General features: G+C 44.2%; 1 protein-coding gene across 1 annotated transcript in view; it reads right to left on the minus strand.

Annotated features, from left to right (window-relative positions):
- The window catches only part of LOC111833237 (protein arginine N-methyltransferase 8-like), a 30,294-nt gene that overhangs the window by 17,105 nt on the left and 356 nt on the right, over positions 1-12,833 (minus strand). Inside the window, exons 2-8 of the mRNA XM_023791287.2 lie at positions 11,766-12,827; positions 8,017-8,238; positions 7,144-7,299; positions 2,883-2,946; positions 2,257-2,399; positions 1,905-1,992; positions 666-781 (exon numbers count right to left, since the gene is read on the minus strand). Of these exons, the coding sequence (XP_023647055.1) occupies positions 666-781; positions 1,905-1,992; positions 2,257-2,399; positions 2,883-2,946; positions 7,144-7,299; positions 8,017-8,238; positions 11,766-11,834 (858 nt within the window). The 5' untranslated portion in view covers positions 11,835-12,827. The remainder of the gene's footprint in view (positions 1-665; positions 782-1,904; positions 1,993-2,256; positions 2,400-2,882; positions 2,947-7,143; positions 7,300-8,016; positions 8,239-11,765; positions 12,828-12,833) is intronic.

Genomic DNA, 12,833 nt, shown 5'->3' on the forward strand with positions numbered 1-12,833 from the left:
GAAAATGGGGGTGGACTTTTAATTTATCACAGAAGCAGGGAAAGGGGGACACAGTGAAAAGTAAGAGTATGAGTTGCGTAACACGCTGCAGCCGTGAGGCCAAAGACATTCATGGAGCAAAACCTTTTGTAGGGCAACAGCTACAAGGAAATCGCTGGAACTGCAGAGTTGGTAAATGCCGCTATGTCTTTATGAAGTGACCCTCTGACCTTTACAAGCATTTCTGTAGTTCTAACTGAATTTATGGGAAACATTAATTCCAGTGGCCTTTGGAATTCAACCATCTCAGTCCTTATTTCTTTAGTTTAAATCTTTAAAAATGTTTCAATTTGGCTCTAACGATGTATTGTGTTTCAAGAGGCTGATGTGTCCAAATTCAGGCCAAGCCATCTTGTGCAACAGCTGGTGTCTGAGAATCGCAGTGGCAGCAGGCTTTGAGGGCCTTGCGATGTCCCTAGATGGCCTCCGCCACCCAATGCAAGTAGTAACTCATTTATTGACGTCTTACTTGTTATGAAACACGCTATTGTGCCCAGGGATAGTTAATGTGTAATGTTCTTATTGCTCTCTTAGTATTTAATGCTTCATCATATTTAATGCTTTAAAGTAAACCTGTACATACACCAAGAGTATTGGCAGATTTCTTAGGGAGGAGCTTCTCACACCTTTAGTAAGCAGGAGTTAGTAACCACTTGCTTGGAGTCCACAGTGTCCACCAGGGGCTCCCTCATGGCCACGTTTCGGATGCAGGTCATGTCAAAGCCGTACACGTTCTCCCACCCTGCCGAAGAACGCACAACAGCACGGTTCAAGCCTTCATGCTGAACGGTTATATCCAGGCTGCGACAACTTCAGTCAGCTCTAATTTGGCTGCTTGGGGAGAACTTGGACCCAAAGATGCAGAGGCCTGGTCAGTAATGGGGGATTTCAGATCACCCCCTTGTCCAAAATATAACAGTTTAGGACTTTAGTCTTCTCTCTTGGTCTCCTCACCCCACCTACTGATAAGGATTTGGTAATGAACAAACAGCCTAGGCAAACTGCTACCATAGGCGACAGTTATGATTCAACTGATGATTTAACATTTAGTTTCCTGTATGTTTATTCATAATTACAATACATTATTCATAAGAGCAGAGGACTGTGTATGTAAGCACTTCTGTTGTATCTCACAGAGGAATCGCGGCTTCAGTGTGACGCAAAGACAAAAGGATGAGCAGATCGCCTGCTGGGGGCTGATTTGCATACTTGGCTTCCGATGGAAGCTTCCTGGCCCAATGCTAACCAGTGTGAAGCTGCTCAAATCGGCTTTTGGATCGGAGACTCGGTTACCCATGATCCTCCTGGGGTAGCATATTGACAGGAGTGCTGCAGTGAGAAAAGAGGCCCTACATAGCAACGGTTCTTTCATCCCATTCAAATGAGTTTGCATCAGTTTATAAAGGGGGGAAAAGGGGCTTGTGTTTTTTTTTTCTTTCAGCTCCAGGCCTTCCGCTTTAAGCATTTATATTGGATATGTCGGCGGAGATGTACTACCCAAATGGGGACACTACCTGGAAAATCATGGTGTTTTCTTCTCTACTCTAAAAGGAACTGATGAACTGCACAGCATATGTCTACAGCCTGCCTTTAATCCCAATATAAAATCCCAGAGTTGTGGTAACGGCTAAAGATTCCCTGTCCTTTCACAGCCTCCGAGCAGCCGCTGGAAGATGGCACACTAACAATATTCGAAGTGACAGACTGTGCATGTTCTCCCACAAGCCTGTTCCTGTCCCTGAGTTTGTAATGTTCTAAAGAGGTACAAGCCTCACTAGGATGGTTCTAAGTGTCTGTTTGGGCAAAAAGGCATATTACTCTAGACAAGCTAGTAAATGGCCAAGGAGAAGACACTGGAGACTCACAGTGAATTTTGAAGTCCTTGTACTGCCGGTCTTCAATGCCCACCACATACAAGGCAGCTCTGTCTGGGAACATCAGACCTCCGGGCTTCTGTTGATACACCAGAGGGGAGGGGGCTGGCTTTGTGACAAACACAACACCTTTTCTGCACATGTATGCAATAAGCATTGAGCGAGCAAGACCAAAGTCGCTTTCCAAGTTGTTGCGCTACTTGGTCCTTGGTCGCTGGCTGAGACCCATGGTTGGCTGTATGCACGAGAGCGGGGTGTCCATCATGCACATGAAGTCCGCTCTCTTTCCTGTTAGCAACCGACCCCATCCGCCCTCGGGGCTGCAGGGAAGCTGAGAACCTACCAGCCACTTGTCCCGGGCAAAGATGACGGTGTTGAGCATGGACTCGTAGAAGAGGCAGTAGCCCATCCATTCAGAGATGATGATATCCACTTGCTCCACTGGCAGCTCCACCTCCTCCACCTTGCCCTTGAAAATGGTGATGACTACAAGACACACAGAGATACCATTGATGGGTCTCCATGGGTCCTCTATAAAGCAATTGAAGAACAAATTTCCAAAGCTCAATCGGTCCATGGGCTACTTGGACAGGATAAGTTTATAAGTAAGTACCATTTCTGTAGATTTAGTGAGTTTGGGGAATTTAAGAAAAGTTCTTTGCTGGATTACAGGAGGACTGAGTGAGTGATACTGAAACATGATGAGGAAGCCTGACTTTAGGTCATTGGTGATCTCACAAACAAAAAATCGACTGATTGAATTGTGGAAATCTGCTTTTCACTCCACTGATGAAAATTTGCAAAGCAGGAGAAGCAGATTATGGATGATGTCTTCTGAGACGTGAGTAGCTTGACCTAGAGCTTCTTAACTGCCAACACTTTGCCCACATTTACACAAAAAAATCCATAATGGAAAAGATCAAAGTATTATTACTCAAATACTACAATGAGCTAAAAGACAAACATTACCATTATCCATGTGATTGGACTTGATGATTTTCTCTGAGAACTCGGAAATGCTGGAACATTCAATCTGCAACACAACATATGGTGATTATAGAAAAACATTGCAACAGACTAAATATATTTTAAGTCTGCATTATGCTGGTAGAGCAGTGGCATGTGACATCCCAGGAGCATGAGTACATATTGAGAGTTAGTTAGGGTTCAAGAGTTTAATCATGAGAGGATTAGGTTCAGTATACCCACCCACAGTGTCTCCACTTACCAGACTGGTTTGCAGAGAACTTTGGGGGATTAATGCGATTGAACAATTCAGTTTTGGCATTCATTTCTGCTGGTACAGCGTTATTAAGAGGTCATGACAGTGGTTTTACTGTCCGAAACACGTAGTGAGGAGATTATCGTGCAAAAGCTTTTCCACACAAACTGTCCTGCTGTTCTGTAGTGAGTGGGTCTTGGTTGTTGGGCTATTTTTGTTGCAAGACGCCAAAGCATTGAGCCGAGCTTTGCAGAGTTTTTTTAAGTTCTGAACGCAGTGCACCCCAGCACAAAACTTAAAATGCAATACCAGCTCGGACAGGGGAATTATGAGAGTGTGCACTTTTTACAAATATTAAAAACCTTACATGATCAGGTATTTAGCAGTATGCTTCCCTATTACCGTATTGAACTGTGGATGAGGGCCAATAATAATTTATTTTATTCATCACAAGAATGAGTAGAAAGTGTAAAATAATAATAATTGTAAAAATAATAACAATAATAATTCTGATTTTGAATATGTACATACAGGGCACCCTATTTGCACACTTCTAAAGTGCTGCCTTGGCTCGATCACACCTCATGCTTTTTATCGCCGTGAATATATGATACCACAGAGAGCAGTGAGAGTGCCGCAGCTACTTGAGAAGACATTACGTGGAAGCCCAGCATGCACACATGAAGACATCGCGAGGGAGCACAGCATGCACACATGAAGACATCGAGAGGAAGCACAGCATACACACATGAAGACCGCGAGGAAGCACAGCATACACACATGAAGACATCGCGAGGAAGCACAGCATGCACACATGAAGATATCGCGAGGAAGCACAGCATGCACACATGAAGACATCGCAAGGAAGCACAGCATGCACACATGAAGACATCGCGAGGAAGCACAGCATGCACACATGAAGACCGCGAGGAAGCACAGCATAAACACATGAAGACATCGCGAGGAAGCACAGCACGCACACATGAAGACATCGCGAGGAAGCACAGCATGCACACATGAAGACATTACGAGGAAGCACAGCATACACACATGAAGACCGCGAGGAAGCACAGCATACACACATGAAGACCGCGAGGAAGCACAGCATACACACATGAAGACCGCGAGGAAGCACAGCATAAACACATAAAGACCGCGAGGAAGCACAGCATACACACATGAAGACATCGCGAGGAAGCACAGCATAAACACATGAAGACATCACGAGGAAGCACAGCATGCACACATGAAGACATCGCAAGGAAGCACAGCATACACACATGAAGACCGTGAGGAAGCACAGCATAAACACATGAAGACCGCGAGGAAGCACAGCATACACACATGAAGACCACGAGGAAGCACAGCATACACACATGAAGACCGCGAGGAAGCACAGCATACACACATGAAGACCATATGGCGCGGGTCTTCCACAAGGAGATAATCTGCCCTGTATCCCACTGCTTTTATTAATTTGTTAATGGAATACTGTGTACAATAGCGTTTAATGGAATATAACAAGCGCTGACACTGTAGCGTGACCTAATATACAAATGATCCACCCTGCCCTCAGCCTTCTAATGACATGCATGCATATATTACACAAGTATAAAAGAACTAAAAATATCGACCAATTCTTGCATGATCCATTACAGGACCACTGTGAAGCTGGAATGCATACTGCCTTTAAGATAACACATGTATATAACATATTAGTGGGAGTGACCATCTATTACACAGCTCAGCCCTGCCAGTCACAGTCAGGCGCAGTACTTCCTGTGGCCAACGGGGACAGTCTACTTTCACAGGCAGACTTGCAGCAGTTCACACTTCACGCAAATGGTGCAGAGTGCCAGAACTGTTACCAGAGAGAGCAGCCGTTTCCTGTCTCCGAGTTGATGCTGAGCCGGGATGACTTACAGGTTCTCACGCCGCCCTTGGCGAGCCGACAGCGGGGGCGGAGCCAGCACGGCTATGACACTGACTTTCGTCATGAGCAGAGCGGTGAGGAAAATGATTGCTTTAGACAGCATTGGCATCATATTGGGCAAAACTAAGGGATTTCACAGAGAAGAGTGAATTTAAAAACCTCTAACGCCACAATAATGCCCTCCGTTCTGTGGGGCAACACTCTCTCCCACCTCTCTGTAAATATAGCTTCGTTCAACTGTTTTTTTTTTTTTTTTTGGGGCTCTTGTCTCACATATCAAACTTGTCCTTGATTCACTTTGTTCTCTGACTTCCTCTCTGTTCCTCACACACAAAAGGCAAACTTTCTTCTCCAGGCTGAACAATCCTCCAGGCTCCGTCAATACGCCCTGTTTCTATAATTGCTGTTTGCTGAAAAGTCAAAAGCAAGACACTTGTTATCGTCTGTCAATGCGGAGCCCTTCCCTCATAAAAAGATGGTGGATGTTTGGGGTCCCCAGTCTCTCCTGAGTAACACGGCACCTGAGGCCCGTGAGTTTGTTACCTTGCAGGTAACTGGTAATGTGCCACCAACACGGCAGGATACGGACACAAAGCACCTTTCCAGAACAGGAGCCTCACTTATATCAAAGTGTTTCTTGCATATTCAGCCGCAATTTCGTATCTTCACACAGTTCCGTTTATCTACAAGAAGAAACTTACATACAGAACCATGAAAAAGTCTTAAGCAGTCAAAGAAAATGATGCTTAAATGATCTCCATGTTGGTAGAAAACTATGACATTATGTCTGTCAAAATGTAGCTTTTAAGAGCCGTCCCTAAAGTCACCCCAGCATTTGCAGCAACCGCCCAGTACACTCTACCATTAGCCCACCTTGCCTGGCTAATCTGTACCCTACTAAGTTAATTAAGAGAGTTTGGGGTGAAACTTGGCAAATACAGTAGCCGCCCTGAATCTGCACTTTCATTTATCCACGGAATCTGTGCAAGAACGATGATGCTGAATGATGCCGTGGCCAAGAGCTTCTCTGTCATTGTGGTTCCAGATGGGGTCCAATGTCCAGGGTCCAAGAGGGGAGATACAAACCGGATCCAGACAAAATGACCATAGTCAGCAGCTTAGTAATACTCCAGAATAAAACCAGGTGCGGGAAACGACCCAAATTGTCAGGCACTAATCCTAATGAGTAGCAGATGCATGGACTTCCCTCATACCGCATGTTAGCCAGAGGCAGCCCGGAAGGTGGCACATAGCATGCTGGGAAATGTACTTCCATAATTGTAAAATGCGTAACAGTATGTTTTTTTCATTGTTCGTTTGTCCACTGAGGGGTATAAAGAGCATGATTTTTATTGCTGAGTTTTCCCTTAACACATTTTTTCATTGCTCTATCGTCTCTTGAGAATTAGGCTAAAACGTCATGATCCCTTTCATTCGAGAGAGAGTACAGTGTAGAGTACTGTATAATTACATACAATGTACTTTATATATTTAATGTTAGTAATGTTTTACTGTGTGTAATTTATCACACTAGACTTGCATATGGGGTCCACGGATGGTTCGCTGTTTTCCGTTGGTTTCCGCGATCCGCACTCCACACGTGGATAAGGGGGTGCATGTTCTTCCTGTGTCATTAGGGGATTTTCTCCAGTTTCCAGTTACAGTCCAAAAAATGTAAATGGAACGGCTGAGGTGCCCCTGAGGAGAGGTTTAGGAGCTGAAGCGGCGTTCATCTAACCATCCGACTAGATATCAGTAACTTTTTGGAGATATTCTTACCATTTTCTTTTGTGTCACTCTTAATTTCCATATGTTCTAATGTTAAATTGTGTGTTTTTTTCTGAGCAAATATACAGTTACTACCCAGATAAATAGCCTTAAACATTTTTTGACTGCCAAGGACTTTTGCACAGTGCTATACATCCACAGACATGGTCTATTTTTTGTTTATAATCAGACAGATCAGCTTTGACAATCTTATTTCTCAGTAGACTATATTCAGTGCTGAGCCTCAGTAGAGACAGTGCCTTGTTTGTCGACAGGCATGGGGAGACGCGGGCCACCTGGCTCCTTACCCCATACACATGGCGAGCTCCTGCCTTGGCTGCAAACAGCGACAGAATCCCTGTCCCGCTGCCCACGTCCAGGACAATCTTGTCCTTGAAGACGTGCTTGTTGTGGTACATGGAGTTCCTGTAGGTCAGCGTCCTCACCTCATCCTTCAGCATCTCCTGCGGAGAAGGGAAAATTGCCAGCTCTGCTCTTTCTCTTCCAAAAGAGCACGTACTCCCGCAAATGATTGAGGTCTTGCAACACACAAGACAAACGTTTTCGAGACCTGCCTGATTTCCAGTCCAACTTCAATGCTCTGTGTCAGTTTATAATAATTCCAGAATGGGGGTGTTGCGGGACATTCTGCACCCCATCAAAGCATGTCAAATTGGGCCCCCAACCCAGACCAATCCAATTATCTTCCAAATATGTTAGCTGTTAACTTTCTCCCTTTTATAGAGGCCCTGATTTCAGATTCAGGGATGATTTGCGACAGAAGTGGAGACTCATAAGAAATCAGAGGCGCAAGTAAAGCAGCACAGTGATAAACTAAAAGAAACTAAAACAATCATGCATCCTGCCCATATTTCAGCAAAGTGGAAGCGGACTTTATAAATCCGATTCGTAATTCTCTGTTGTTGAATCTAAGAAACTCAGAGGAATCAGTATTTTAACAAGGTCCTTGTTTCTTTCAAGGGAATTTTCTACTGAAATGTAACCCTATATTTGGATTGTCTGGAAAAGTGTTTTTCTCCATAAATCTACACCATTGAACATATTGCTACGTACATTACTGTATATGCTGCACTGTTACCGTGCAGGAAAGCATGTGACCTACATCCAGAGAAATAACAGATTGACTTGTTATAACAGTCTTTGACTTTTGTCCTTGTCACCTCATGGATGCCAAAGTGAGCGTAGGAGTCGAAGTAGTAGTCTCTGGAGGTCATCTCCTCGGGGTTGAGTAGCTTGGCCATCTTGCCTCGGCCAGGGCAGCTGGGCAGGGCCGCAGAGTGGGGCATGGGGGCCATGCGGGGCCCGTGGTGGACGGAGGGCACTGGCTTGGGCAGCGGGCTGGGCTGGACGGACTGGGACGGGAGCATGCGGACGGGCTGCTCCTGGCCAGGGGCGGAGACATCAAGCGCACACATGTTTAGCTGCCAGAACGACATTGTAGGCGGCAAGGGCTTCGCACCGAGGGTGAGAAAACTTTGTTTATCACTTGCATTGCATGCTGGGATAGATACACAAGGGACCTGTCACTTGAACATCCCATTTTTCACAGCATTCATAAAAGCATATCATAAAGGATATTTTGAATGTTTGCGAAATTTAGTGTGGGAGCAATTAATGTATTTATTCAAAACAGTGCGAGAACGAATCTTATATATGGCTTAATTTACTCAGTGAATATTGCAGTGTTTTAAGTGTATTGTAGGACTATAGAAGAGATCAAGGTGGGTTTGAGAGTAACTTTGCTACCTCAAAAAATAGTTGATCCGCTACCCCTGAAGTGTCAGAAATCTGATAATCACTGAGGGAGAAATGAGTGTTACTGTATTACAAGACAGCGAAAGGGCACTCGGTACGGCAGGTCCTACAGATTTGCCCCTGAACAGCCAGCACTGTCAAAATTTCATTATGCTCCAAATGCTCAATATGAGACACAGCATCTGTACATGACACATATTACAATGATATTATTTGTCACAGAAATTTCTCATTCGAGTGTCGTCCCTCGCAGAGTGTCCCCTGCCTTGGGCCTTATGCTGTCTGGGATAGACTCCCTGTCATAATTCAGTACTGAGTAAATAGTAAAGAGTTGGAAGACGGATGGATTGATGTATAGTATCATTTATGTTGCTTTTTCAACTACTTCCTGTTTCTTTAAGGTGCGGTATACACAAATGACCCGTGGTCACGTCACGTGATCTTTTGGTAAAAATACGAATAGTAATTATTTAGACCATTATAATTTTAATAATAATTTAAACAACAGTCTGTCATAGTCAAGCAAAAAAATGTCTAAAACCACAGGCGCACAACGTTCCTCTCATAGTTTTTAATTCTCTAAGAAGTGGGCGATCCTGATTATGTGACTCGTTAGGTAACCCAGACCATGTGAGGCACTTGGGACGGTAGGACCTCCTCTAAATAAAGCCTCTTCAATAGCAAAGTGGGAAAATTGTGTTTTCAGGAGTCCATATGGAGATGGCAGATGAGAGGCGGCCAGTGGAAATGTGGGAGGTGAGACTTTGCATTTCGAGTTTGAGGTGATTGTCTGCCATCGTCTCCTGAAATGTAAGATCATGAAGATCGATGAATAAGACACATTCTCTGCTGATTACTGTTGATTCTGCATCCCGACACAAACACACCGGATGTCATTTCATGATGAACGCGAGACTAATCTTCGGGAATCACTGCAATCAGATTAAACCAAGTGTGTGAAGAGCTCCCTGACTGAAACATATTAGGCTGTTTTCTATCAGCTTCCGAGAAACTAAAACTGAATAAGTCGTCTTCACCCTGTAGTTCCATCCAGCTTCCATGCCTGCTTGTCATATACAGGATCCAGAGCCTATCCTGGAAGCTATGGACACAAGGCAGGGAATGACCCAGGACGGGGTGCCATCCCATCTCAGGGCACACACACACACACCATTCACACACACACACCATTCACACATACATTCACACCCACCATTCACACACACATTCACATTTTTTGGACTGTGAGGGGAAACTGGAGAAAATCCCCTAATGACCCAAGAAGAGCATGCAAGCTCCACGCAGATAGAGCTGAGGTGGAGACCCCCCCCCCCCATGGTTCCTACAAGAGAAAAAGTTGAACATCAACCCCCAAGATGTATCTTCTCCCTAGGACAGCCAAATTCTCTTCCCAAAGTGAAATCTTCAAGATCTTTATTATCCACCCACCAACCCTGAGCATTACACAACATTACAAAGTCACTGTCTGCTTTTGCCAAGCATGGCATCTGCCAAGGAAACCACCATCTGAAGGATACATTACTTCTCTTTCTGCTAGTGTGAGATGATGCGGGAAAAAAACGCTTAATAGCCTGCATTGATAGCACTGTACTTTTTTGTGACTCCGTGGCGTGTTTGAGGTACCAGGGGAGCGGAGGTTCAGGATTCTCCTTTAACTTTGAATCCCAAAGTTTCAAATGCCTGAAAGTACAGGGACATGGTTCAGAGACCCACAGCAGACAACCATAAGTTACTGTTGGTTCACTTTGTCACTGTGTTTATGGTTCAATCTGTCTAACAAGGGTTGTTTAAGGTGCTTCTTTCCTATTCTGTTTAGAACTTCAGCCTCTTTTCCTTCCTGCACCCACAATCTGAAACTGCAAAGGGGAGTATTTGTGTCCACCTTGCAAACACCTACTCAAGAACTGACACTACCAAGCTGATATGTATTGATGGAGGGAATAATTTCCTCCCTGCAATATTTCAGTCATAAAGGGAACTACAGATGAATTATGTATACAGTATCTTTAAACTCTCGTGTACTCTCATACATCAGTACATTTGATAGCAACCTGAAGTCAGGGGAGCATTTTCAATTAACCGGAGAACGTCAGTAGAACAACCCTTTTTGAAGGTCCTTATGTCGCTTGCAATGTTGTAGACTGTGTAATTACCCCATAAGTCAATGAATCAACCACCTGCTATGCTGTAAAGTTACACCCCGCTGGTCTATAATCACTGATTGTTCTAGTGGGAAATAGCGGTAAACCCATTACGGTCGTCTGTCTTGCCAGGTAGTAAGATGTGGTACCATGATGCAGATAGAACATCCCCGACCCCCCCATCCCCCCCCCCCCGAGTGTGTCTTTTAGCTTTACGCACCTTGTGCTCCGGAAATCTCACAATAACTGACAGCTGTTTTTTCTTGTACTTGTTCAGTCATTTAAGTATTAAATTCCTTGCAACTCAGCTAAATTATGAAGATATGAAGTATGAAAATGAAGAGATAATAGTTAAACGACTTCTCTGAGCTTATCATCAAATCAGCGAGTGTTCCAGGGAATACGTTAAATGTTAAACTTTCATGCCGTCCAAATACTGTTTGGTCAGTTTCGTTTCCGACGGGAGCCATTTAGATAGAGGATGCAATTAGACAGCGGCTACAGGACCAAGGACAGCGGACGGGGCGGCCATCGCCTCACACTCCTGCCACGGGATTGTGGATTTCCTCAACGAGGCATCACTAACATCCTCAAGAAGCAAAAGCATCTCTCTCCGCGATAGTTAAACATTAAGGTTAGACATCAAACCCCCGTGTGCCGGCTGTTTAATACAAGGTCTAATTAAACTCCGATTATTTTAACCGCGCCGGATCCTAATGCTATCTTGGAGCACTGAGATCGCAGATGCCGCTTATATGCACCCCTCACTAAAAGCTTAAGATCGTTAATTAATAGGCTACAGACAAAAAGCCGAATTGGCTGTTAATGTCAATGACCGTAAGACACATGTAATAAGGTCAAAGTAGTATCGGTTTGTTGCTTTTACAGGGTCTAAGGTGCCCGCTTTGTAAATATCATACCTTGATACAAGCGGGACAGCAGAATAAAGTCGGGCGACAATTATATTAAATAAAAACGTATTTCTTACCTACCTCTGGGTTCTCAGTTTCCGCCATCTTTCTCCTGAGGAGCATACAGCGTGAGGAGTGTTTCATTCCCATAAGAGCCAACGAGATTTCTGCAGCTCCACGACAGGAAGAAGGGCAAGAGAACTTAAAAAAAAGAGTTAGATATTTTTTCCTTTAATTTTGATCTTTTCCTTTCCGTAGGTGCTTCAATTCATCTACAATTTTGATGTAAGTTTTGATGCATTGAAGAGAGAAAAAAATCGGTTAAGTCCCGAAAGAAGTGTGATCTCCGTTTAAAGCAGATAGGGTCACGGAATCCATAGTACAAAAGTTATCTCCAGTGTCACTCCTAGAGAGGGAATATGAGATAACACGCATGACTTGACAACAACTGCGATCAAGGTGGAAAGCAGTCCTTTTGCCCCAGAGGTATATTGTTAGGCTATATATGCGCACATAGAGAAACTTCATACCCACCATTCACAACGCTTTAATGCAATATCATAGCAGGGGTGCAGATGATTTGTGCATAGTCCGCCAGGGAAACAACGGTCTTCTTTTTGTCATGTTGCGTCGCAGAAAAATGCGAGCAACTCTCCTTATTTCTTCTAAAAATCACTATTTATTTTTTTCTATAAACAATCCAGGTTAAAATATATGATGTTTTTTATTCAGGTTTGCTCGTGAGAAAAAAAAATCTTCCCAAATTCGCCGTATTAATGAGCTCGTGTAATGACACCTAATTTCGACAGTGGCAGCCAGTTTTATCGCAGCGCGGCACGCCGGCTTACTTACTGGCGTTTAATGGTCGAGTGCGTTTCCAGTACGTTATTTTCCAGTTAGGCTATTTGCCAAGTGTCCGCTTTACATCTAAAGTTCAACTTACCTCTTTGCGCAATAACCGAGAGTATGGAAAAATAGCGTGAGCATATAGCCCCTATGTGTTTGAGTAAGACGTGCCTCTATCCAGCAGGTCGGCGTCTTACTATTTTCTGTAAATGTACTGAAGTCCTCTGGATCCTCTGAGCTGCTTTTCGCGGTTCTGATCAGCGTCTCATTCTTCCGGCTCGTCCTGTCCTGTTACATCTTGAA

Source organism: Paramormyrops kingsleyae, chromosome 1, assembly GCF_048594095.1.
Source record: "Paramormyrops kingsleyae isolate MSU_618 chromosome 1, PKINGS_0.4, whole genome shotgun sequence".
NCBI lineage: Eukaryota > Metazoa > Chordata > Actinopteri > Osteoglossiformes > Mormyridae > Paramormyrops > Paramormyrops kingsleyae.